At 42.6% G+C, this 25720-nt stretch overlaps 1 protein-coding gene across 1 annotated transcript in view; it reads left to right on the top strand.

Annotated features, from left to right (window-relative positions):
* Positions 1-25720, top strand: part of LAMA1 (laminin subunit alpha 1) — a 165620-nt gene that overhangs the window by 49528 nt on the left and 90372 nt on the right. The window contains exons 4-12 of the mRNA XM_026456029.2: positions 11597-11839; positions 13314-13493; positions 16176-16265; positions 17716-17833; positions 19156-19334; positions 20307-20412; positions 22373-22533; positions 23652-23792; positions 24854-25027. Of these exons, the coding sequence (XP_026311814.1) occupies positions 11597-11839; positions 13314-13493; positions 16176-16265; positions 17716-17833; positions 19156-19334; positions 20307-20412; positions 22373-22533; positions 23652-23792; positions 24854-25027 (1392 nt within the window). The remainder of the gene's footprint in view (positions 1-11596; positions 11840-13313; positions 13494-16175; positions 16266-17715; positions 17834-19155; positions 19335-20306; positions 20413-22372; positions 22534-23651; positions 23793-24853; positions 25028-25720) is intronic.

Genomic DNA, 25720 nt, shown 5'->3' with positions numbered 1-25720 from the left:
AAGAACACATAATTATTGTTTCTGGGTGTTGTAAATGTATAACTAAAAGGTTAATGTTTAATGGAGTTCGTTAAGTACGGATTTGCACAGTGTATCACTTGTTGGATTTTCGAGGCTTAATGATTAAGGGCCCCTTTTACTGTCATTGGGTGTGATACCCGTGTGTTTTCTCATAATAAGGCATGAAAAGGAGGGATGCAAGCTGTAATGTAAGCTCTTCACCGTCGCTCCATCACCTGGGGCAAAAACAGGTCAATGTGAGGACTAGGAGAAGAAGAGATAAAAAGAAGTTGAGTTTTCAGCCAGAAAGTCTCTGGGACTGAGGCAAGAGGGGGAGAAGTGTGGGCTTTGGGGCCATGTGGGAGAGAACTCCGCACTCTTCCTACAGTAGAGAGAGGGATCTGATCAGAGCTGGAAGGCCCTGCTTGGCCTCTTTGTGTTTTCCTTCTCATTCACGTTTTGACCTTTTAGAAAACCCCGTCAGACCCATTCTTTTCTCTCTGCTCTGGTCTCTTGGTGTTTACAGTCAGCACCACCATCTCTCATGATTTCCAGGCACCAACATCCAATTCTGTGACTTTAAGCCCTGGTGACCCCGTAGCTCCTTGGTTTCAGGTCCTGGGATGGTCTAAGGGTTTTACCACAGTGCACAAAGATCTGCGTGATGGCCCATGGCCCTGACCAGGCCCCCGCTGGCTCTCTCCTGCCGTCTCTGCACTCCTTCCTCTGTGCTCTGCCCTCAGGGTTCCACTCTGTCCTTCTTCACCTTCGCTCCAGTTACCTGGACATCTCCCATCTGGCTTCAGAGATACCTTCAGGGAAGCCTTCCCTGACTATCTGCCTTCTCCAGACTTAATGGGCCTTCCCCCGACACCCAGATACTCTCATAGCCTCCGCCCTTCTCCCTGGTGACGTGGTCAGCCTCTGGCTTTCCCACCAGGGCATTGGGTCACATAGCCCTTCCATCTGCTGCCATATTTGTGGCACCTGGCGTAGTCCCTGTGACAAAGCAGATGCTCAGTTAATGATGACTGGACAAAGCTTCAGTGAAAAATTGTTAGTGGGCGTCCCTTGTCCCCAGTCTCCTGTGTCCATGTGGAGTGCTCCTTTGCTCACCCCTCCCCCACCTGTCCTCAAGGGAGGAGCAGCCATTGTCCTCACTTGGGGACAGCTGACTCTCTCCCTCAGGGCATGTGTGCTCTTCTTTTCCTGTGCAGGCTGTTCTCAGATGCACAGGTTCTGGCCCACAGGACAGAGCTTCCGGGGTGGATCCACAAGCATCCACTCAGGCTGGGACGCAGGAGGGAGCGTGTTGAGCAGGCCTCTGCTGCGCCCATCTACACCACATCCTCCAGTTTGCTTTTTTCTGGAATATGGCAAACTGCTTTTTCCAATCTTCATGACAGATTTCTGAGCGTACTTCCACAGCCAGAAGAGGAAGGAAGGGATGCCATTCATTGCCACCACCGTCCCAACATGAACAAATGGGGAACTGCATTTTGGAGAAAAGCCTAGTGTGATTTCAAAGGCTAAGTAAGATACTCCTAGGTGAAAACTCAATAGTTCCGGCCAAGGGAATGGTTAGGAGTTGGGGAATAGAAAAGGTGCTTTTTGGATGTCTCAGGTCTGAGAATGGCCTATAACTGCATTTCACAAGTGGGTTTATATCATTCTAGGAGCACTTGGCTATCATGTGGATCTTACAAGGCGGGGAAAATAAATGAAGATCCCCACAAAGAGCATTTGGTGACATGTCTGCCTGTGGTTTTGAGGTAGTTCCAGCTAATTTTCCACAAATTTAGCAAAATCGCCAAGAATACTTGGTCAGCTTGAGCAATAGGAACAATTATAGGGAGAAATACATCGAGAGGGATGGAAACCAGCCTCTTACTTGTCTGTTCTGTTTCTTAGATAAAGCGGTTCAGCACCTTTTGCGGGGGATGAGGGACAGGGTCTTGCTCTGTCACCCAGGCTGGAGTGCAGCGGCACCATCACGGCTCACCGCAGCCTTGACTCCGCAGGCTCAAGTGATCCTCCCACTTCAGCCTCTCCATGACTGGGACTATAGGCGTGCGCCACCATGCCTGGATGATTTTTTTTGTACTTTTTGCAGAGACGAGGTTTTGCCGTGTTGCCCAGGCTAGTCTCAAATTCCTGGGCTCAAGCAGTCTGCCCACCTTGGCCTCCCAAAGTGCTGGGATTACAGGTGTGAGCCGCCACCCTCAGCCTGCATGCTTTTTAAAACAACAATTCTATTAGTCACCCTCAAATGGAAATGGTGGCACCTGGACCGTGGGTCAGCTTGCGGGTGGGCTCCTTCTGAAATCGCTTTTCTAACTGATAGAAGACAAAACTGCTTCTGATGGGTGTTTGAAGTATTCCTTTCCTATCTCCAGATTACTATCACGGGTTACTATTTACGTTTTAAATGGGCTCGTATCTCTGTGCCCTCTATTTGTCAGCAGTCGTCTTTCTTACTTTGACTTTCCTTCAACGTCCACTTTAAGTATCTCAGCATAGTTCTGAAGGGAGCATTCCTGAATTGTCCTGTCCGAGACATGCATTTTAAGAATTTTAAGGAAAGAAATCTGCTTGATCTAAATTTATCACTATTGGCAGCCTGTCCCTCCTCCCCTAATCAAAACAAAAAGCCAAAAGAAAATGAGGAAAAAAGAGAAAAGTTACTGGACAAGGACATGCTTTATTTTGTTTTAATTTTGGGACATGTTTATTTTGCACATCTAATGGCAGCACCAAATTTAAAGAGAAACAAATCACGTTTTATTCTAAAATGTTCTTCTCATTTACGAAGCTGGGTTTTTTGGGTCATTAATTGAGTATACTGCTCCTAAAATGAGGAGATAACAGTTAAAACTGCCAACTGAAATATAACATAAATGACATTTCAAGTAATTGCTCTGAGAACTGTATTTAAAATGTATATCGCAGGCATCCTTCCTTCCCTCTCAGCTCCCTGGCATCTCTGTTTTTCCTAGTTTTTGTTGTCACTTCACGTGCTGATCGATTGACTGAAGGGCTTTGGTGATTGACACACTATAAAACTGGAAGTGAGCCATATCTGCGTTAGTCATTAGGCTCCTATTAAATAACTGCTTCTTTATTCATGAGTAATAAGTATTAATTCAAATGGTCATTTTGCATTTCATTCTCTAATAATTTCATGAGGCATAAAGCTTAGCACAAAATCACCACTTTCACAGGGATAATTGAGCAATATTATTTATGAAACGTACTTAACTGTTAATCTAAATCTCTTTTGTCTGGGAAGAGTTCATTTCCTTCATGCAAGAGAGAAAACATGCCTTCATTCACTGTTCAGTTACCACCATGGAGGCAGGTAGGTTCTTCTATGGAGAATTTTCAGAGGGGAGTCGTGCCTGGTATTGAACCCTGTAGATTTCCTGAGAGCCTGCGGAGAACAGCTGCACTTTCTGTGGAGAGGAGAGGCTTCACTTTTCTCTGCACATGGGAAGTTGACCTCTGATGCTGGAAAATTGAGTTATCTGTATTTTTTAGACATCTGTGCCTGAGATGGATTTTATATATTTAAGTTAAGATTGAGGGCCACATGAACATTCCTGTCTGGATTCCTTTTTAGAAAGTGGCGTTTGATGTGTGCCTACTTTATTTATGTGACACTGTTTATGTGCATTCCAGTGATCATTAACAAAGGCTACTTGGTGGAAAATCGTGATGAAAGTGGATTTAAAAATGGCTGTATCAGCTGCAGGTTTAGCAAGACTATATTGACTCTGAGTCTAGTGAGAACCCCTGCATCATCAGTTTGTGTTCAGCCAACCTTAAATCCAGAGAAAAGGCAGTTTAGTCAACCATGCAAAAAAGGGGCAAAAGAAATATTGTGGATTTTATTGGGACAGGGGTTTAATATTCTATATACCGGCCAGGCACAGTGGCTCATGCCTGTAATCCCAGCACTTTAGGAAGCCAAGGCGGGTGGATCACCTGAGGTCAGGAGTTCGAGACCATCCTGGCCAACATGATGAAACCCCACCTCTACTAAAAATACAAACATTAGCTGGGCGTGGTGGTGTGCACCTGTAATGCCAGCTACCCAGGAGGCTGAGGCAGGAGAATCGCTTGAACCCAGGAGGCAGAGATTGCAGTGAGCCGAGATTACGCCACTGCACTCCAGCCTGGGCGACAAGAGAGAAACTTTGTCTCAAAAAGAAAAAAAAAGTTCTACATACTAAGAGAAAATCCTTCAGTTTTCCTACATTATGTGTAAGACCAGTTTGTCAACACATGATTGGTGAATTGGGCCTGTATTAATCAGCTTGGACTGCTGTAACAAGTAGCACCGACTGCGCAGCTCAAGCAAGAGACACTGACGTCCTCACAGTTCTGGAGGCTGAAGTGTAAGGTAAAGGTGTCAGCAGAGTCGGTTTCTTCTGGCTCGTAGTGGCTTCTCCTCCCTGAGTCCTCACAGGGTCTTCCCTCTGTACTGTCCGTGTCCTAATCTGCTTTTCTTATGACACCAGAAATATTGACATAGGGCCCACTGCAATGACCTCATTTAACTTAATCACCTCTTTAAAGACCCTGTCACCAGATACAGCCCTGTTCTCAGCTACTGGAAGTTAGAACTTCAGTGTATGCATTTTAGGGGAAACAAATCAGCCCATAACGGGGCAAAATGAAGACAGGTTGTTGTATTTAGAGTCTTTATAGCCCCCTTTTCCTCTTTATCAGACTCACCACTCTCAGGACCCCTAGTTTGTGTCCTGGTCTCCAGTTTGGGGACCTTGAGGGCTATTGAGAGATTGTGGGAACAATGACCAACATCCTAAGGAAGGCTTTGATCAAGATAAAAGTTAACTAACTCCTCCCTTGAAAGTTCATCCTAAAGTTTTTCCCTGTGATTGTTTTTCCGTTTGGTATCATTTTCTAACATATGACTAAGCTCTCAGAATAAAAGCCGGCAAAAGGTTGATAAAATGCTGACACATGGTATTGAAATAATTCTGAGCTAGGTGCGATAGTTCACATCTGTAATCACGGCACTTTGGGAGGCCAAGGTGGGTGTGGATCACTTTAGCCCAAGAGTTCAAGACCAACCTGGGCAATGTAGTGAGATCCCATGACTACGAAGAAAATTTTAAAAAATTAGCCAGGCATCATGTGGCTTGTCTGCGGTTCCAGTGATTTGGCGGGCTGACGTGGGAGAATCTCTTGAGCCCAGGAGGTCAAGGCTGTAGTGAGCTGTGACCATGCTACTGCACTCCAGCCTGGGTGATAGAGTAAGATCTTATATCAAAAAAAAAAAAAAAAGGGAGAGAGAGAGAGAAAGAGAAAGAGGAAGGAAGGAAGGAAGGAAGGAAGGAAGGAAGGAAGGAAGGAAGGAAGGAAGGGGAAGGAAAGAAGGAAAGAAAGAAAGGAATGACAGTGGTGGAAGTAAAAGGGTGGAAAAACTGGATTAGGACTTACCAGTTGTCTCAGCCTGGGATTTCTTTCCTTTTCTTTGCAATATCTAGAAGTAGCGCGGCATAGTGCTTAAGAGTATAAGCTGCCTGGGTTCAAGCCCTGCTGTATACAGTTCAGCACCTGTAAGATACTGGAAAGATTACCTAACCTTTCTGTGCCCCAATTTCCTCATCTGTAATGGGGGGAAATGACAGTACTTACTTCATAAGAAGAATGTAGTTGTAAGAATTCAAAGAGTTGTTGAGGCATGGTACCTCATGTCTTTAATCCCAGCACTTTGAGAGGCATGGATCATTTGAGGTCAGGAGTTTGAGACCAGCCTGGCCAACATGGTAAAACCCCATCTCTACTAAAAATACAAAAATTAGCTGGACGTGGTGGCGTGCACCTGTAATCCCAGCTAATCCGGAGGCTGAGGCAGGAGAACCACTTGAACCCAGGCGTCGGAGGTTGCAGTGAGCCGAGATCACGCCACTGTACTCCAGTCTGGGCGACAGGGCGAGACACTGTCTCAAAAAAAAAAAAAATTCAAAGCATTAATAATTCTAATGAAGCACATGGCATTGGCACTGGCCACAGAAAGTGCTTCGTGGCATTAGAAGTCATTAATTTTTGTTTCTTGCACACTCTCCGTCCTCTTCCCTGACTCAGCAGAACATCTGGAAGAGCTGCCGCTGTACTTAACACATGAACCTGGTCTCCAAGTGAATGTAGGAATCTTTTTGTTTGTTTGTTTCTTGGCATTACAAAAACGAAAGTTCAGTAACCCTATGTGTGTGTGAACATTTGGGGGCAGGCAGTACGCAGGGTGGCTGACGGGCTCTGGAGTTGACACCACCTGGTTTCTTTGGGGACCTGCAACTCAGTAGTTTGTTCCTTGACCTCTCTTTTCTTCAGTTTCCAAATGTGTAAAATGGGCACAAAAACAATAATGGGGTTGTTTGGAATTAAATGTGATGATACATGGGTAAAGCTCTTAACATGCATGTGGTAAACTTGTTAGTTCTTTCCATTTTCAAATGTGAAACTGGAAGACAGAAAGTAATTCTGTTTCAGATGTCTTTGTAAATGACCTTGCCTTCTCTCCCTCCCAAATGGGCTGCCTGATTATCCTGGCTCATGTGGCGCCTCTGCTTTGTGAAGTCGAGTTTCACATGTGCAGCAGTAATGAATGATCACAACCCACATATTCATAGAGTTCAACTTTTATGATGCAAACATTTACAAAAAAATTGGACAGTGTTGAGTAGCTATGAGAATGTTCTCCCTTGTCCTCCTTGTCAAAGCCCCTGAACACATTATTTCACTTCTTTTTTTTTTTTGAGACAGAGTCTCACTCTGTCGCCCAGGCTGGAGTGCAGTGGCGCAAGCTTCCACTCAACTGCAAGCTTCCACTCAACTGCAAGCTCCACTCACTGCAAGCTCCGCCTCCCGGGTTCACACCATTCTCCTGCCTCAGCCTCCCGAGTAGCTGGGAGTACAGGCATCTGCCACCACGCCCAGCTAATTTTTTGTGTTTTAGTAGGGACGGGGCTTCACCGTGTTAGCTAGGATGGTCTCGATCTCCTGACCTCATGATCCGCCCACCTCGGCCTCCCAAAGTGCTGGGATTACAGGCGTGAGCCACCGCACCCGGCCCTTATTTCACTTCTAATGTGCTTTAGAAACAGCAGTTGTCTTTGAAAGGAAAGCAGCACAAGCGCAGAGATAGCCAAAACATCCGACTCCCTGAAATCACTTGCACACTGAAGTCCACTGGAGAACGTTTCTGGCAGGTGGAAAGAGTTACTATGATGAGATAGAATTATTAGTCCCTATTGATTCTGTGGAATTCCAGAATCAGGGAAAAGAAAAGCAAATAAATAAAACCCAAGAAAACCCAGGCAATGAGACTTAGTAAATTAACAACTTCCTTCCCAAAACATACACATATAGGTGTATGTGTGTGTACGTGGGTGAATTTTTTTCTTTTTTTGAGATGGAGTCTCGCTCTGTCACCCAGGCTGGGAGTGCAGTGGTGCGATCTTGGCTCACTGCAACCTCTGCCTCCCAGGTTCAAGCAATTCTCTGGCCTTGGCCTCCCAAGTAGCTGGGATTACAGGCATGCGCCACTACACCCAGCTAATATTTGTATTTTTTTAGTAGAGATGGGGTTTCACCATGTTGGCCAGGCTGGTCTCGAACTCCTGACCTCGATTGATCTGCCCACCTCGGCCTCCCAAAGTGCTGGGATTACAGGTGTGAGCCACCACACCTGGCCTAAATTTATATATATATATATATATATACACACACATACATACATATATTTACACACACACACACACACACAGCTGACCCTTGAATAACTTGAGGGTTGGGGGTGCCAACTCCCAATGCAGTCAAAAAATCCATGAATAACATTTGACTTCCCTAAAATACTTAACTACTAATAGCCTACTATTGACTTGAAGCCTTGCTGATAACATAAAGAGTTAACACATATTTTATGTGTTGTATGTATTGTATTATGTATTATGTATGTATGTATGTGTTGTATGTTTGTGGTATATTCTTACAGTAAAGTAAGCTAGAGAGAAGAAATTGTTATTAAAATTGTAAGGAAGAGACAATATTGTATCTACTGTTATTAAGTGGACGTGGATCCATCAAGGTCCTCATCCCTGTTATCTTCACATTGAGTAGGATGAGGAGGAGGAGGAAGAGGGGTTGGTTTTGCTGTCTCAGGGGTGGCAGAAGCACAGAAAAAAGTTCGTTTATAAGTGGACCTATGTAGTTTAAACCCGTGTTGTTCAAGGGTCAGCTGTATACACGCATGTTTAGAGGTACATTTACACACATGTATTGCATATCTATTTTACAAATTAAAAGTGCTGGAGTTTGGTTTTTTAAAAAATCACCTGTATCCATCTGGGTTAAAGGAAGTCTGGAGTCAGTAGTTCACAGGGAGAAAGGCATGTTTTGGTTATTGTCGCTTGCTACCGCGACCTGAGTTAATAATCTGAGTTTACTCTCAGAAAAGTGAGTGCTTGCTAAGGCTGAATAACTAAAACAGGGGTGTGATATTTTCACTACGTTCTTCACAGTTCAGAAAACATTTAGAGTTCTCTTCAATTCCTGGGAGCTGCATTTTAAAATAAGGTTATGGCCAGAGCCTTATGACAAGGCAAGGATGTCTTGTTAAATGATGAATGTTTTCAGGAAACCAGAATATTAAGGAGAAAAACGAGAGATTCTGGAGGTGATATATGATAGCTATGTTCAGATGTTTGAAGGACAGTTACATGAAAGTGGAATCCAAGATCTTTTCTGCAGCTCTAGCATGTAGAATATTACGAGGGAGCTTGAATCAATGTAAAAAAAGATTCTCTGGCCAGGCACAGTGGCTCAAGGCTATAATCCAAGCACTTTGGGAGGTCGAGGTGGGCGGACCACTTGAGCCCAGGTGTTTGAGACTAGCCTGGGCAATGTAGCAAGACCCTGTCCCGCAAAAAAGTACAAAAATTAGCCACGTGTGGTGGTGCATGTCACTCTGGAGCCTGAGGTGGGAGGATCACTTGAGCCCAGGAGGTTGGGACTGCAGTGAGCTGATATCGTGCCACTGCACTCCAGCAGCCTGGGCAACAGAGTCAGATCTTGTCTCAAAAAATAAGAAACAAACAAAAAAAATTCTCTAATGAGGGAGTTGTCTTAAAACAAAAGGACTATCTTAGGAGCTAAGGAATTTCCTGTCACTGGAAGTACTTGGAGAAGGCCTGGGGTTTTTGGAGAGAGAATTCCTTCTCAGTGCTAGATTTTGGGCTAGATATCTACCAGGGTCCCTTCCAAATCCAGGATTTGTCTGCCTAGTCTCCTCCTGCTGATAATAGTCATCTACATTTATTTTTTTTCCCAGTTTGTTTCCTCATTACTCTGACTTTTAATTTTTTTCCATTAATAGACATTTTTGGAGTGGTTTTACATTTATAGAAAAATGAGCAGAAAGTACAAAGTTGCATGCTCCTCACCTCACTCTCTGCCTCCTCTCCAGTTTCTCCCACTATTACCATCTTTCATTCGAACGGTGCGTTTGTTATCACTGATGAGACAATATTGATGCATTATTATTGTTGAGTGCATAGTTTACATGAGGGTTCCCTCTTGGTGTTGTACATTCTGTGTGTTTAGACAAATGTGTAATGACATGTTCCCACCATTAAAGTATCATACAGGGTGGTTTCACTGCGCTAAACATCTCCTGTGCTCCACCTATTCATCTCGTTCCCTCCCTCTGAGATGCAGGTAGCCACTGATCTTTATGCTGTCTTCATCGTTTTGCCTTTGTCACAATGTCATACAGTTGGAATCATACAGTGTGCAGCCTTTTCAGATTGGCTTCTTTCACTTAGTTATATGCATTTATTTATTTATTTATTATTTTTGAGATGGAATCTTGCTCTGTCAGCCGGGCTGGAGTGCAGTGGCACGATCTCAGCTCACTGCAACCTCCGCCTCCCAGGTTCAAGCGATTCTCCTGCCTCAGCCTCCCGAGTAGCTGGACTACAGGCATCACCACCGTGCCCAGATAATTTTTTTGTATTTTTAGTAGAGATGGGGTTTCACCGTGTTAGCCAGGATGGTCTCGATCTCCTGACCTCATGATCCACCTGCCTCGGCCTCCCAAAGTGCTGGATAACAGGTTTGAGCCTCCACGCCCGGCCTATTTATTTATTTTCTGAAACAGAGTTTCTTTCTTGTTGCTCAGGCTGGAGTGCAATGGTTCAATCTCAACCCGCTGCAACCTCTGCTTCCCAGGTTCAAGCGGTTCTCCTGCCTCAGCCTCAAAAGTAGCTGGGATTACATGCATGCGCCTCCACAGCTGGCTAATTTTTTTTGTATTTAGTAGAGATATGGTTTCACCATGTTGGTCAGGCTAGTCTCGAACTCTTGACCTCAGCTGATCTGCCTGCCACGGCCTCCCCAAGTGCTGGGATTACAAGCGTGAGCCACGGCGCCTAGCCTTTCTTTCTTTTTTTTTTTTTTTTTTTACGGCCTCCCCAAGTACTGGCGTGAGCTACGGGGCGCCTAGCCTTTCTTTCTTTTTTTTTTTTGAGACAGAGTCTCACTCTGTAGCCCAAGCTGGGGTGCAGTGGCGCAATCTCGGCTCCCCATAACCTCTGCCTCTGGGGTTCAAGTGATTCTCATGACTCAGCCTCCTGAGTAGCAGGGACTACAGGCACGTGCCACCACACCCCCCTACTTTTTTTGTATTTATTAGTAGAGACGGGGTTTTACCACGTTGCTCTGGGTGGTCTCAAACTCCTGAGCTCAGGAGATCCACCAGCCTTGGCCTCCCAAAGTGCTGGGATTACAGGCATGAGCCACTGCACCCAGCCAGGAATATGCATTCAAGGTTTCTTCATGTCTTTTTGTGGCTTGAGAATTCATTCTTTTTATTTTTATCTTAATATTCCATGGTCTGGATGCACCATAGCATGTGTTTCTATTTACCTGTTAGAGGACATCTTGGTTGCTTCCAAGTTTTGGCAATGGTGGTGCAGGTTTTTGTGAGGACCTAAGTTTTCAGTTCATTTGGGTAAATACCCAGGAGAAGAACTACTGAGTATGGTGAGCATTTTTACTACTGAGGATGGCGAGCATGTTTACCAGTTCTCTCAAGATGCACTTTTGTTTTTAAACAGCTGCTACTGATTCTATTTTTTTAAAAAAATTATTGTATATATTTAAGGTATACAGCTTGATTTGATATATGTATACACTATGAAAGAATCATCCATCACAATCCAGGTAACTAATATATTTATCACTTCACATAGCTACCCTTTTGTGTATATGATGAGCATACGTAAGATCTACCCTTTTAATACATAAATTTCTAGTATGCTGTACAGTATTGTTATCATCCGTTGTATCTCCAGAACTTATTCATCTTACATAACTGAAACTTTGTATGCATTGACCACCATCTCCCTATTCCCCTCTCCCCACAGCTCCTGGCAGCCACCACTCTACTGTCTGATTCTAAGTTCAACTATCTTAGACTCTACCTTTAAGTGAGATCATGCAGTAGCTCTCATTCTGTGCCTGGCTTATATCGATTCTGGATTGAGACTTTTCAGTGTCTTTGTTTCAGGTCTTTCAAGTTGCATATGTCATCATTAAAGCTGCCAATGCCCCTCGGCCCGGAAACTGGATTTTGGAGCGTTCTCTAGATGGCACCACGTTCAGCCCCTGGCAGTATTATGCAGTCAGCGACTCAGAGTGTTTGTCTCGTTACAATGTAACTCCAAGACGAGGGCCGCCCACCTACAGGGCTGATGATGAAGTGATCTGCACCTCCTATTATTCCAGATTGGTGCCACTTGAGCATGGAGAGGTGGGTATGGTGCCCGCCGCGGCAAGATCTGTTTCCTCATCAGAGTCTCCCTGTCTCAGATGTTAGGACAGCCATTGTCATGGCCAATATTAAAGACGCAAAATTGATCTCTCTCAATACCAAACTCTTTAACATAGCAATCTACCTCTATTTAAAGTGGCCTTGAGTCAAATCTGTTATGAGTAATTTCACAAACAATATAGTTTACCTTGTTGACTTCCTCTCTTCAAGGAGGCTCTCAGTCTTCACTCTGCTCTGATTTAATGACGCCCTTGGAGCCTCCTTCAGAGCATCTTCCCCACAGCACCCTGGCAAGAACGTTTGTTGAAATATTAGAGAGCTAAAATGTCCCCCAAAGTTGTAGTTCTCAGTTTTCTCAATGTTCTCCTCGGCAGGTGGTGAGCGCTGGAAACTCTTGAAGTCTTGCAGCTTAGTCCCCAGCATGCCCAGATTGTATACACTTCCTTAAAGTCAGGGTATAATGAGACACAGCCCATTCTTTAGTAGCACCTGGCTCGATGAGATCAAATTCAAAAACTCTCCAGCGCTCTTCACAGCGGGAACTCTGCACTGAGCTGTGTGTGGTTTCAAGGGCAGAGATTAATTAAGGCAGCCTGTATCATTCAGGCTTTGTGGCACTTCTTCTTTGTTCTTCTCGAAGCCTGTTCATAACATTTAAAATTTGCTTCAGAGAAGATGTAGCCCCGGGACAGATGCTGAAATATTCTAACCACATGGAGAGAAACAGTCCTCTTAAAAGATTTGCAGCAATAATGCCATAATGTGATGAGTGCTGCAGTCTTTGTTCTTCACGTTGTAGTCTGGTTCCACATCTGATCTTCGGCAAGTGAGGGTTTTCTTTTATATCAAATTTTAAAGTTTGAGACATAATTTACATTCAGGAAAGCATATAGATTTTAAGTATGTAGTATATCTGAGACACTGAAATAGACAACTTCAATAAACTGAAGGCATTGAGATCATGGTAATTCACAAGGAATTAACGAATGTTAGACATACGTTTACAAGAAGCTAGTTGTTTTGTTTTAATTTTAGATAGTATCTCTTAAAGATTCTGTCCTGACATTAGACAATCAGGGCTATGTTTTTGCATGCTTAAAATTGACATTTGTGGCCAGGTGCAGTGGCTCACCCCTATAATCCCAGCATTTTGGGAGGCTGAGGCAGGTGGATCACCTGAGGTCAGGAGCTCAAGACGAAACTGGTGAACATCGTGAAACACTGTCTCTACTAAAAATGCAAAAATTAGCTGTACGTCATGGTGCACCCCTGTAGTCCCAGCTACTCAGGAGGCTGAGGCAGGAGAATTGCTTGAACCTGGGAGGTGGAGGTTACAGTGAGCCAAGATCGTGACACTGCACTCCAGCCCGGACCATATAGCGAGACTCCATCTCAAAAAAAAAAAAAAAAAAAAAAAATTGACATTCATCTATTTTGATGCCTTCATCTTCAGATTCATACATCACTCATCAATGGCAGACCAAGCGCTGATGATCTTTCACCCAAGTTGTTGGAATTCACTTCTGCACGATATATTCGCCTTCGCTTACAACGCATTAGAACGCTCAATGCAGATCTCATGACCCTTAGCCACCGCGAACCTAAAGACCTGGATCCTATTGTTACCAGACGCGTGAGTATGGGACAGCAGTCCTGCCACTATGAAAGATTAATTTTATTCAAGGGAACTATTATTTTTCTTCTTTCCTTTTTGGTTGTTCTTTCCCCCACGTGTTGGCCTTTTTTCTTGCCAGTGGTTATATCGTTATTTCATGTAAGATTGCTGTGTTGTTACAGATGCTGCCTTTAGGTGATGGACCAAAATCGTGTCCTCAGGTCCCTCACCCACCTGTCCCCGTAGTGCCATAATGTGGTGAATGTCATGGTCTTTATTCATCACATTGTACTCTGGTTCCACATCTGATCTTCGGCAACTGAGGATTTTCTTTCATAGCAAATTTTAAAGTTTGAGAAATAATTTACATTCAGGAAAGCATACAGATTTTAAGTATATAGTTAAGTGTGTAAGACTGGTGTCACAAAAATCTTCATATCCCTTCAATAACCCAGGAGTGGGATTACTAAGTTATAGGATAGGTGGATGTTTACCTTTTTAAGAAAATGCTAAACTTATATAAAAAGTATATGTATCCAGCTGGGTGCTGTGGCTCACATGTGTAATCCCAACACTTTGGGAGGCTGAAATGGGAGGGTCACTGGAGCCTGGGAGTTTAGGACCAGCCTGGGCAATAGAGGGAGACCTCAACTCTATTTAAAAAATAAAAATAAAAGTCATTGTATCCGTTTTGTAGTCTGACCAGCAATGTGTGAGAGTTCTGGCTGCACTACACACTCTTAGATATCTAGTGCTATCAGCCATTTTTATGCTGGCTGTTCCTGTGTGCATGTATGGGCATTTTGTGATGTTAATTTGTGTTTCTCTGATGACTAATGTTGACAATGTGCTTACTAGTATACGATTAGATTTTTTTGTCCATTTTTAAATTGGACAAAAATAAGCCTCCTTGTTACTGACTTATAACATAATTTTATTTATTTTGTGTATGAATCCTTCATCAGATATGTATATATTGCAAACATATCCGTTCTACTTAGTGTTTGCTTATTCACTTTCCTGTGACTTTTGATGAGCAGAGGTTTTGTGATGAATCCCAATTTACCATTTTTTCTTTTAAGATTAATGCTTTCTATGACCTCAAAAAATATTAGCTTATCCCAAATTTACCAAGATATCATGGTACACTTTCTTTTAGTAGCTTTATAGTTTTCGCTTTTACATCTATAATTCATTTCATATTAATTTTTGTATTTGATGTGAGGAAGGAGTCGGAGTTTTTTTGTTTTTCTCCTGTATGTATATGCAATTGGTCTAGCACCATTTGTTGAGAATATTTTACCTGTTTTGGGGTCTTTGTTGAAAACTATTCAACCTTATTATTGTGGGTTTATTTCTGGACTCTCTACTGTTCTATAGATCTATTGGTCTATTCTTGTGCCAATAACAAGCTTTCTTGGTTACTGTAGCTTTATAGTAGGTCTTGAGAGGTCAGGTTTCTTGTATTTCCTTATAAATTTTAGAATCAGTTTGTCAATTTCCATAAAAAAAAATAAAGCCTGCTAAGATTTTCATTGGGATTCCATTGATTCTTTAGACCAATTTGGGAAGAATTTTAGAAGACATTTTAACAATGTTGAGTCATCCAATCTGTGAACCTGCTATAACTTTTCACTTATCTAAATCTTCTTTAATTCCCCTTGGCAGAGTTTTATTGTTTATTTGAAAAGGTCTTGTTCAATAATGCTCAATAATGTTCAATAATGAAAAAAGAAGGCCAGGCGCGGTGGCTCATGCCTATAATCCCAGCACTTTGGGAGGCCTAGGCGGGTGGATCACGAGGTCAGGAGATCAAGACAATTCTGGCTAACATGGTGAAACCCCGTCTCTACTAAAAATACAAAAATTAGCCGGGCGTGGTGGCGCATGCCTGTAATCCCAGCTACTCAGGAGACTGAGGCAGGAGAATAGCTTGAACCCGGGAGGTGGAGGTTGCAGAGCCGAGATCACGCCACCGCACTCCAGTCTGGATGACAGACCACTGAGACGCCTAAAAAAAAAAAAAAAAAAAAAAAAACGGCACACATAGGAAGACTAAACTGTTATTATGTTATAGTTAGTTGCTACAAAGCAACTAACTACCAGAAATAAAAAGTGAATTTAGCAATGTTGCAATATACAAAATCAATAAACAAAAATGAATCACATTTTTAGTCACTAGCAATGAATAACGGAAAATGAAATGTAAAAAGAAGTCTATTAACACTAACATGTAAAAACATAGAGAAGTGGTGAGTGCATTTCTTCAGAGGAAAGCACTTTGTTCTGTTAATGTGATTGACATTTCTTGATTTTTGTGTGGTAGACTAACTTTGCATTCTAAGGTAACTCTTAGTTGTTCATGATCTTTTCTAGAGAGTGCTGTATTCAATTTACCAATTTTTTAAGGATTTTCAATAATGAGTTTTGAAAGAATACTGACTTGGTTTAAGATGCAGCCAAGTTGGGGAATTCTTTTAGACTTCTTTGGGTTCTGATGAACTAATTTGAGCCTAATTTATTTTAATTGAGCACAGGATTCTTTGTGCATGAAATATAATTTTTGAATGTACATGTAATTATATTTTAGATTGCCAATAAAAACTCTTAAACCACATGAGATATTTGTTGGTGTGCCAACATTTTCATTTCACTGAAATCTACGTTTTAATTTTTGTTCATGACTTTCTTTTTCCTTAGTATTATTATTCAATAAAGGACATTTCTGTTGGGGGCATGTGTATCTGCTATGGTCATGCTAGTAGCTGTCCATGGGATGAAACTACAAAGGTGAGTTGTAGTATTTTACATTTCACTAAAACTTCAAAAAAGAAATTGTACCTATAATATTTGCATTACTCTTTTTTATTCAAAACAAACATGAAAGGTATAAAATTATGCTGCAAAAAACAGATTTTCAGAGGTTTAACTGGTATCATTTTTAAACAATTTCATTTTGCTTTGGAGGATATGTTTCTGATTAAGTTCTTACAATGATTTTTTTATGTGATAAAATATCCCTAACATAAAATTTACCATTTGAAAGTGTACAGTTCAGGGGCCTTATTAATTTTGAAGCCCTTCTCTCTATAAGAAAGTCAAACAAAAAACATGTGCAATTATAAATTATGTTTACATTTTTTTTAAAGAAGGGTTTTCTCTTCCTATTTTCTCCCATTCCATTTTGTTGGTACTAAATCAAGATTTAAAAGGGGCATGGTGGCTCACACCTATAATGCCAGCACTTTGGGAGGAAGAGGCGGGTGGATCACTTGAGGCTAGGAATTTGAGACCGGTCTGGCCAACATGGAAAAACCCCATCTTTACTGAAAATACAAAAATTAGTGGGGCATGGTGGTGTGCACCTGTAGTCCCAGCTACTCGACAGGTTGAGGCAGGAGAATCGCTTGAACTCGGGAGGCGGAGGTTGCAGTGAGCCGAGATCATGCTGCTGCACTCCAGCCTGGGTGACAGAGCGAGACTCTTTCTCAGTAAAAAAATTTAGAGAAAGATTTAAAAGTTTATCTGTTTTAGCATTACATTAAATGAATAATATGGCATCTTCTCCTTTTATTTTTAAAAATTTTTATTTATTTATTTATTTGTTTATTTTGAGACAGAGTTTCGCTCTTGTTGTCCACGCTGGAGTGCAGTGGCACAGTCTCGGCTCACTTCAACCTCCATCTCCCAGGTTCAAGGGATTCTCTTGACTCAGCCTCCCGAGTAGCTGGGATTAGAGGCATGTGCCACCATCCCCAGCTAATTTTTTGTATTTTTAGTAGAGAGGGGGTTTCACCATGTTGGCCAGGCTGGTCCTGACATCTTCCCTTTTAAAACACTTATGTGAAGTTACTTCTTATTTTCTTCTAATCTTTGTAATTCTTTACGTCTTGAGTAGGACTATTCTATTATCGATGCCGAAAAATATATAGATGAACACTAAGAAAATTATTAACAGGAGCTTCTAAACCGTTAATGTCCATGCATCTTTTTTAAAAAAGCTTTTATTAGCTAAGTCGTATTCTGGTTTTGCTTTCTTCCTCTTTACTTCTGTTTGTAACCAGGTTATTTGTATATATTGGCATCTAAAAATTAAATGCCAGCTTGCTTTGATGATATTCATATATCCTCTGTTGTGAGGTCTTGCCACATATTTGACAGATAGGTTCTTTTTGTCATGAAATTAAGAAAAATAAGCAGATACATTTTCTGATCCAGTTTTGGCTTCATTAATGTATAGAAACTGCAGTGTCAGTGTGAGCATAATACTTGCGGGGAGAGCTGTAACAGGTGCTGTCCTGGGTACCATCAGCGGCCCTGGAGGCCTGGAACCGTGTCCTCTGGCAATACATGTGAAGGTCAGTATACTTAGAATCTGAAGGTCAGTGCACTTTTCCTCTTAATATGTCTAAGTTTATGGTGTCTTAACAACTTTTATAGTTAGCGAGTAACTTGTTTTCTTAGAAATTTGAGTAGTTTCCAAAGCTGCAGAGTATCTTAAAATTTTTACTATTGTGGCCTAAATGTAGCTTTATGGGTTTGCTGTTTTATCTACAAGTCCCCCTTCCCATATAGTTTATTATTCTGTATTAATTTTATTTTAGTTTTTGCTTTTGTTTTTTTACCCTGGGATCTGCCAGGTTGTATATTCCATATTGATTTGGATTTAAGTTTTAAATAGGCAATATATTGACAAGAGTCCTACATCTAACAATATGTAAAAGTACGTAGTAAAAGCATGACTTCCACTTCATCTCCTTCCTTTGCACTTTTTATTATTTTCTAGTATGTCCTTCCTAAAATTGTTATGCATATAAAGCATACGTTAACATATCCCTCCAGCCAATACAGTTCTTATGCAGAAGACAATGTACTATGCATGCCATTGTATACGTTGCTTTTTTTTTTTTTTTTTCTTTTTTGAGACAGAGTCTTGCTTGCTGTGTCGCCCAGGCTGGAGTGTAGTGGCGCGATCTCAGCTCACTGCAACCTCTGCCTTTCGGGTTCATGCTTCATGCCATTCTCCTGCCTCAGCCTCCTGAGTAGCTGGGACTACAGGCATCCGCCACCACACCTGGCTAAATTTTTGGATTTTTAGTAGAGATGGGTTTCACTGTGTTAACCAGGATGGTCTCCATCTCCTGACCTCGTGATCCGCCCACCTCGGCCTCCCACAGTGCTGGGATTACAGGCATGAGCCACGGTGCACGGCCCACATCACTTTTTATATTTAACAATGTATCGTGAAATTCTTTCCGTATTAGCAATTAGAAATGCTGTTTTTAAAAACAGTTGCACAGAATTCTGTTATACAAATGTAGTATAATTTATTAAACAACCACCTATCGATGGTTATTTTGATGGTTGTTAGTCTGTTGTCCACACAAACAGTTATGCAGTGATTAACCCTGTTTAGGTCCTTCTCAAGTGGGCAAATACTTCTGCAAAATGTAACCCCAGGAGATGCTTTCCTGGGTCAAATGGGTGCGTGCATTTATTATTTTGATATTAATAGCTCTTCCCAATTGTCTTCCATAATACTGCCCATATCTTATTAACATTACTTATTCTAGGATTTTAATTTAATCTAAAGTCATAGAACTTACTTAGGGAGGTTGAGAGTTTTCTTTGTATAAGGCATGCTACATAAATGAACTGAGATGTTAAAATATTCTCCTAGCATGTAATTGTCACAATAAAGCCAAAGACTGTTACTATGATGAAAGTGTTGCGAAGCAGAAGAAAAGTTTGAATACTGCTGGACAGTTCAGAGGAGGAGGGGTTTGCACAAACTGCTTGCAGAACACCATGGGGATCAACTGTGAGACCTGTATTGATGGACATTACAGACCACACAAAGTAAGAGTATTTCTTTGCCATTGCTGATCGTCATCTTCCCCAGGGAGAAAAGAGACTTTGTCAAGTCTTAACCTCTGTATTGGAGACTTTTGTAATGTTTCATTTATGTCCTTGTTACGCTAGTAGTGTTTATATATATATATTTCCTACTCTATCTGTCCTGCTTTTCTTGCTCAAAATAGGATGTCAGTCATTGTTATTTAACTTGAATTTAGGGGCCCATTAGCTATGTAATCCTGGGTCGTAATACTAACTACAGATGTGAAAATTCAGCCATAACTAAAGCAGCTGTCTCTTGACTGTAGGAGGTGCTCAGCCAATCTTTTTTATTTTTATTTTTTGAGACAGAGTCTCGCTCTGTCGCTAGGCTGGAGTGCAGTGGCGTGATCTCGGCTCACTGCAACTTCCGCTTCCCGGGTTCAAGTGATTCTCCTGCCTCAGCCTCCTGAGTAGCTGGGATTATAGGTGTGCGCCACCACACCCAGCTAATTTTTGTATTTTTAGTAGAGACAGGGTTTCACCATGTTGGCCAGGATGGTCTCAATCTCTTGACCTCGCGATCTGCCTGCCTTGGCCTCCCAAAGTCCTGGGATTACAGGCATGAGCCACCATGCCCGGCCGTGTTCAGCCAATCTTTAATTGACTCGATATGTAGTTCTTACATGGGTCCCTGTGGTGGTCTGGTTATAACGTGGCTCTGAGAGACAGCAGAGCGAAGGGGGCTGGATAGCAGGGATAATGGAAAAAGATGCCACTTTGCTAATGGCACTAACTACTGTCACCGTCAAAAAGATGTTTAGGCTTCCTGGCTTGAGATCACCTTATCTTCCTGAAACCTGACTCCCACCCCCATGCACAAAATCATCGTAATAGTCCCATCTTGAGTAAAAAGCCAGTACCTTCTTATTGATACTATTGCCAACATTGCTGTTACTTCTAGTAAGAGAATCCAGGGCAACCTCTGCCTTTCAGGTGTCTCCTTATGAGGATGAGCCTTGCCGCCCCTGCGACTGTGACCCTGTGGGGTCCCTCAGTTCTGTCTGTATTAAGGATGACCTTCATTCTGACTTACGCAATGGTAAGCACTTGATTCACTTTTGTGCTTGTAGTTGATGTTGTGTGTGTGTGGAAGTTGTGCACATACTGGAACTATTACCATGATATAGCCAGTTGGTAACATGATTCTTTATTGATTCTTTTGTTCACCAAGTATGTATCAAGCACCTACTATGTCTCAGGCAGTTTTTGAGGACCTGGGAATACGTACTTAACAAGGCAGTCGAAGTCCTTGTTCTCAAAAACACTAAACAAACAAGTACATGGGTAATGTAATGCCAGGTCGAAAGGTAGCGTCATGGACATAAAGCAAAATTAGGACTCATGAATGGAGGGAGATGGGCTAATGAGGTGACAATGTTGGGGTGACGAAATGGCGTTTGAGCAGATAATTGAGCATTTGATGAAAGAAGAAATAAGGCTCATTTTAAAGCCATGTGTGTAACACAGTGAATAGCAATTGCTCTGCTTAGCTTTTAGAAGACATTCGGAGGGCTTTTGCATACATCATCTCACAGAGCAAGCACGTCCTCCTGTTAACTTGGTAAATGCCAGAGTTCTTTCTTTCCGTTTCAAAAACTGGCAAATTGACTTGCAAATACCGGGGTCTCCTGAATAGGTTGCATCTGTTCAGAGACTCCTGTGACCCCATCAAGTTCTCAGCCCCTGGCAGTTAAAGTGCCTGTTGACCAGCAGGGATGGATGGGCCCCCCAGCAATGGGGAGGGTAAATTACCCAACCGAATTGATTCTGACGTGCAACTGGTGCGGGGATGATGATGATGATAATGAAGATGATGATGGTGATAGTGGTGGTGACATTTACCATCAATTGAGTTCATTTAAAAATATATATCATTTAAACTTTTCAACCATAGCAGATAGAGATTACTTAACCCACTTTACAGGCAAGGAAACTGTAGCTCAGAGTAGTCAAGAAACGTGTCCGAGATCACACAGCCTGAAGGTTTCAGAGCTGACATTAAAAGCAAAGATAGTGCTTGCTGCTACTGCTCTCTGCCACTTGCATCTGTGCTTTTTATTTTTTACAGTTTTATAATTTACAACGATACGGTTCTCCCATTTGAAGTCTACAATTCATTGTTTTGGTGTATTGGTGCAACCATCACCACAATCTAAGAGTCGAACATTTTCATCACCCCATAAAGAAGCCCCTTACAAACGAGCTGTTACTTCCTACTTTCCTCCAGCCCCTCCTCCCAGCCCCTGGCAATCTTTAATTAGCTTTTTCTTTGTAAATTTACCTATTCTGAACATTACATAGAAATGGAACCATATATGTTGGTTTTTGGTGACTGGCTTCTTTCATTTAGTATAATGACCCTTTTTCAGGATCATCCGTGTCGTAGCATGTATCAGTATTTCATCGCTTTTTATTGCCAAATAATATTTCGTAGTATGGACATATCAAGTTTTATATATCCATTCATCAGTTGATGAACATTTGAATTGTTTCTACTTTGGGGCTATTATAAATAATGCTACTAGGGACACTCATGTACAAGCGTTTTGTGGATGTATGTTTTCATTTTGTTGAGTGTTTACTTAGGAGTGCAATTGCTGGATCTTACGGTAACTCTGTGCTTAACATTTTGAAGAAGTGCCAAAGAGTTTTCCAAAGTCACTCTACCATTTTATATTCTCAGCTCCCTCTGTGGATTTCATCTCTGTTTTCTTTCTTTAAATAAGGAATTGGCAAACTATGGCCCGTGGGCCAAATCCAGCACACTGTCTGTCCTTTTGAATATAGTTTTATTGGAACAGAGATGTAGCCATTTGCCTGTGTATTCTCTACGACTGTCTTCAAATGATAACGGCCAAGCTGAGCAGCTGCAGATGATTCTCTGAGGCCAAAAAGCCTAAAATAGACACCCTCTGACCCTTTACAGAAAATGTTTGCCAACCCCTGCTTTAAACCTCTTTTGCCTTCGTGTTGGGTCATTGCCATTGTTGTCTTTCTAGGGAAGAGGCCGGGTCAGTGCCCGTGTAAGGAAGGCTATGCAGGAGAAAAATGTGATCGCTGCCAGCTTGGCTATAAGGATTACCCGGCCTGTGTCTCCTGTGGGTGCAACCCAGTGGGCAGCGCCAGTGACGAGCCCTGCACAGGGCCCTGTGTTTGTAAGGTAAGTGGGGAAGTCAGAGATAGCCCTGAACTTCCTTTGAGCTTCTCTGGAAAAGGAGTGTTTTCCATTGGCTCCAATGATCAGTTCTTGAGCAAAGTGATAAGATTTAAGCAGAACTCCCCTTGCCCCTTCTCTCCAAGCCACACCGAGTTGGCTGTATTATATATGTTTGGACTTACGTAGGCATCTGGCTTGCTTTCTTTGTACCTCTGGTAATGGTTATATATTCCAGAGGCATTTCTGTGACTTCTTAGAGGACACCACGCACTGCATACCTTTATATTCCCACCTCCTTCTGTGGGCCTCATCTCTGTTTTCTTTCTTTAAACCAGCACTTGGTAAACTGTGGCTCGTGGGCCTAATCCGACACACTGCCTGTTTTTGTGAATAAAGTTTTATTGGAACAGAGCTGTATCCATTTGCTTGTGTATTTTTACGACTATGTTCAACCAATAAAGGCTGAGTTGAGTAGTTGGAAAAGAGATGCTATTGACCCCTACCTGAGTTCTGTGATATTCTTTTCCAGCTTTGTATTTGGAGGAGAACCGGGTTAACATTACATTTCCAAGAACACCAGTTAAAGGCAGATATGCTATTTTGAGTTTCTCTTAAAAAGGAGTTGAATAGTCACGAGAAGTGCATTAATGTGGTGTCAGTGAGGGTTTTTATTTGGCCTTACAATATTAATAACAATTTCTTCATAATTCATAGGATATTCTATTGTACCTGTGTGCTTATTCCCACCTGTGCAGTCTTAGGCACATGTTATATACGACTGGAAATAATCTTGAGCATTTATGAATAAGACAGAAGATTCTGTAGCTGTCTTCAGATTTTGAACTGCTAGAAAGATCAGTAAAAAATGAAAGATTTAAAACAAAACAATTTAAATAGAATGACCAACTTCTAAGATCTCCAGCCTTGTTCTTGACTACAAAATCAAATTATATATATTTCAAAATCTCTATTCTGGAAATATTGACTTTATGAGGCCTCACCTTTACTTTGGACGTTTATTTTCCTGTCTCTGTGGATCGCCGAACACCTGTCTGGTTAATGCCATTTTATTCTCTCTGGACACTTTGGTTTCAAAGGTAATCTTTTGCCCTAACTTACAGGAAAATGTGGAGGGGAAAGCCTGCGATCGCTGCAAGCCAGGATTCTATAACCTGAAAGAAAAAAACCCCCAGGGCTGCTCCGAGTGCTTCTGCTTTGGCGTTTCCGATGTCTGCAGCAGCCTCTCTTGGCCTGTTGGTCAGGTGGGAGGCGCCATCTACTACGAGGCGGGATTTCATGAGCAGGTCGTATTGCACAAGTTGGCACGAGCTGTGTGAGGAGGAAATGAGGATGACTTCCCCGTGACACCACTCTCATCCCTTTGCAGTGACACTGACGTGGGTCCAAGGCAGCCCTCTGCTCCTCAAGTTTCTTTATAGGTCCCATGCTTGCTCCCACACACATTTCTCTATAGAAAAAACAGGATGATGTGGCACTAGATAACACGTCATGTTTCAATTTCTTCTGTGGGGAAATGGATTGGGTGGGGAGAGGTCAGCTGCCCCCTTGTCCCCTGCTGCTCTCAGGCCTGGGAGCTCAGCCGGCCATGGGACCATGGGAATTTTCCAGCTCAAAGAGGCGAAGGAGTTGGAGGCCCTCCAGTGGCAAGGGTGGGAACAGCGGCACGTGGTGCAGGGTTTATGAATGCAGGCCACGTTGTTTCAGGAACCGGGAGTTCTGGGGTGATGGGTTCAACAGGGGTGTCCAGGCGTGGCTAGAAGAGGTGGAGATGGTGTGATGGCTGCAGGCAAGGGAGGAGCTGCTCGGTAGGGACTTACCCACCGGTGACTGCCGTGGCCACCGCGCTGGGGGGAGTACCATCACCTCTATGTAGGTGACACGCTGGGAATATAAGATCTAGAGGTTATCTTTGTACATTTTTCAGCATTTGGGTAAAAAGCAGGGGGCAACGAAGAAGAGGGAGTCAGAGCTAGCAAGAGACATTTTGCTGAATGCATTTATGATGTTCTTTTGTTGTTTTAAATCTGAAGTCTATATCCATGGCCTTTATGGTTTTACTCATTTATTTGCTTATACTGGATCTGGATTTGGGGTAGTGAGTCTTGTTCTCGGATCTTCCTGGTCCTTTACAAGTGGAAGGGTCAAGGGCCGTGAGGTTCCGCAGCCACGGGTGTTATGTTAATACCATCCCAAGAGGAGCTTTCTGGCCCATCTCGTCATTGTGAACACATTACTGCTGCACTGGGGGAAGTCTAAGGCAAGTTCTATTTCATGCTTCAAAACTCTTGAATTTGTTTTTAAGGTAAGCACTATGTCCGGGTGGCTGGTCACCGACCTGATCAGTCCCAGGAGGATTCCGTCTCAGCAAGATGCACTGGGCGGGCGCCACCAGGTCAGCATCAACAACACTGCGGTCATGCAGACGCTGGCTCCCAAGTACTACTGGGCGGCCCCCGAGGCCTACCTTGGAAATAAGGTGCGTATGTCCCTGCAGGCAGCAGTGTCTCAGACGAGGAGCTCGGGGAACACTGAGAAAGAACTTGCGCGGCCTGCATTTTAAGTAGTCTCACAGGGCACCTGAGTGTCGGACAGCATTTCATAGCCTGTACTTGCATCTGATGATACGAAGAAGGTTTTCTAGCCTTGTTAGACTTTATGTTGTATTATTCAAATAAGAACTTCTGCTCTTCTGGTCTGGTTCCTGAGCAATGTGTTTGCTGAAGTCTCATCCCCTTCTCTGAGAGAAACTTTCCGGGTCCCTGGATCGCTTGTTTATGAAGGGTTCATCACATTCCCGCTTTGTTTAGTTTGCCGTAGGCTCAGCTGAACGCCTCTGTGGCTTTGTGGAGGGCCTGGCGTACATGAAACAACTCAGGGAAGGTTCCAGCAATGGGACTGCTGTGCTGCTCCCTCACTTTGAGTCCCATGGCAGGCTGTGCTCATCTGAAGCTCACATTTAGGAACAGATAGAATACTTTCTGCTTTTGTTATATTTCAAGAAAATGCAAACTGGTGATTCTGCAATGTGGAGACTGGTTTGTAGGCTTGAGCCTTCCTTGCAATGATGTGTTCCCATTCCCCCTCCCCCGTTTTGCCATGTCTCTCCAGATTCTGATTGATATGAAAATTTATTCCCGAGAATCCGTCTCCATTATTACAGCTCCCTGCT

Source organism: Piliocolobus tephrosceles, chromosome 18 (assembly GCF_002776525.5).
Source record: "Piliocolobus tephrosceles isolate RC106 chromosome 18, ASM277652v3, whole genome shotgun sequence".
NCBI lineage: Eukaryota > Metazoa > Chordata > Mammalia > Primates > Cercopithecidae > Piliocolobus > Piliocolobus tephrosceles.
This window is presented reverse-complemented; position numbering and strand designations above follow the sequence as displayed.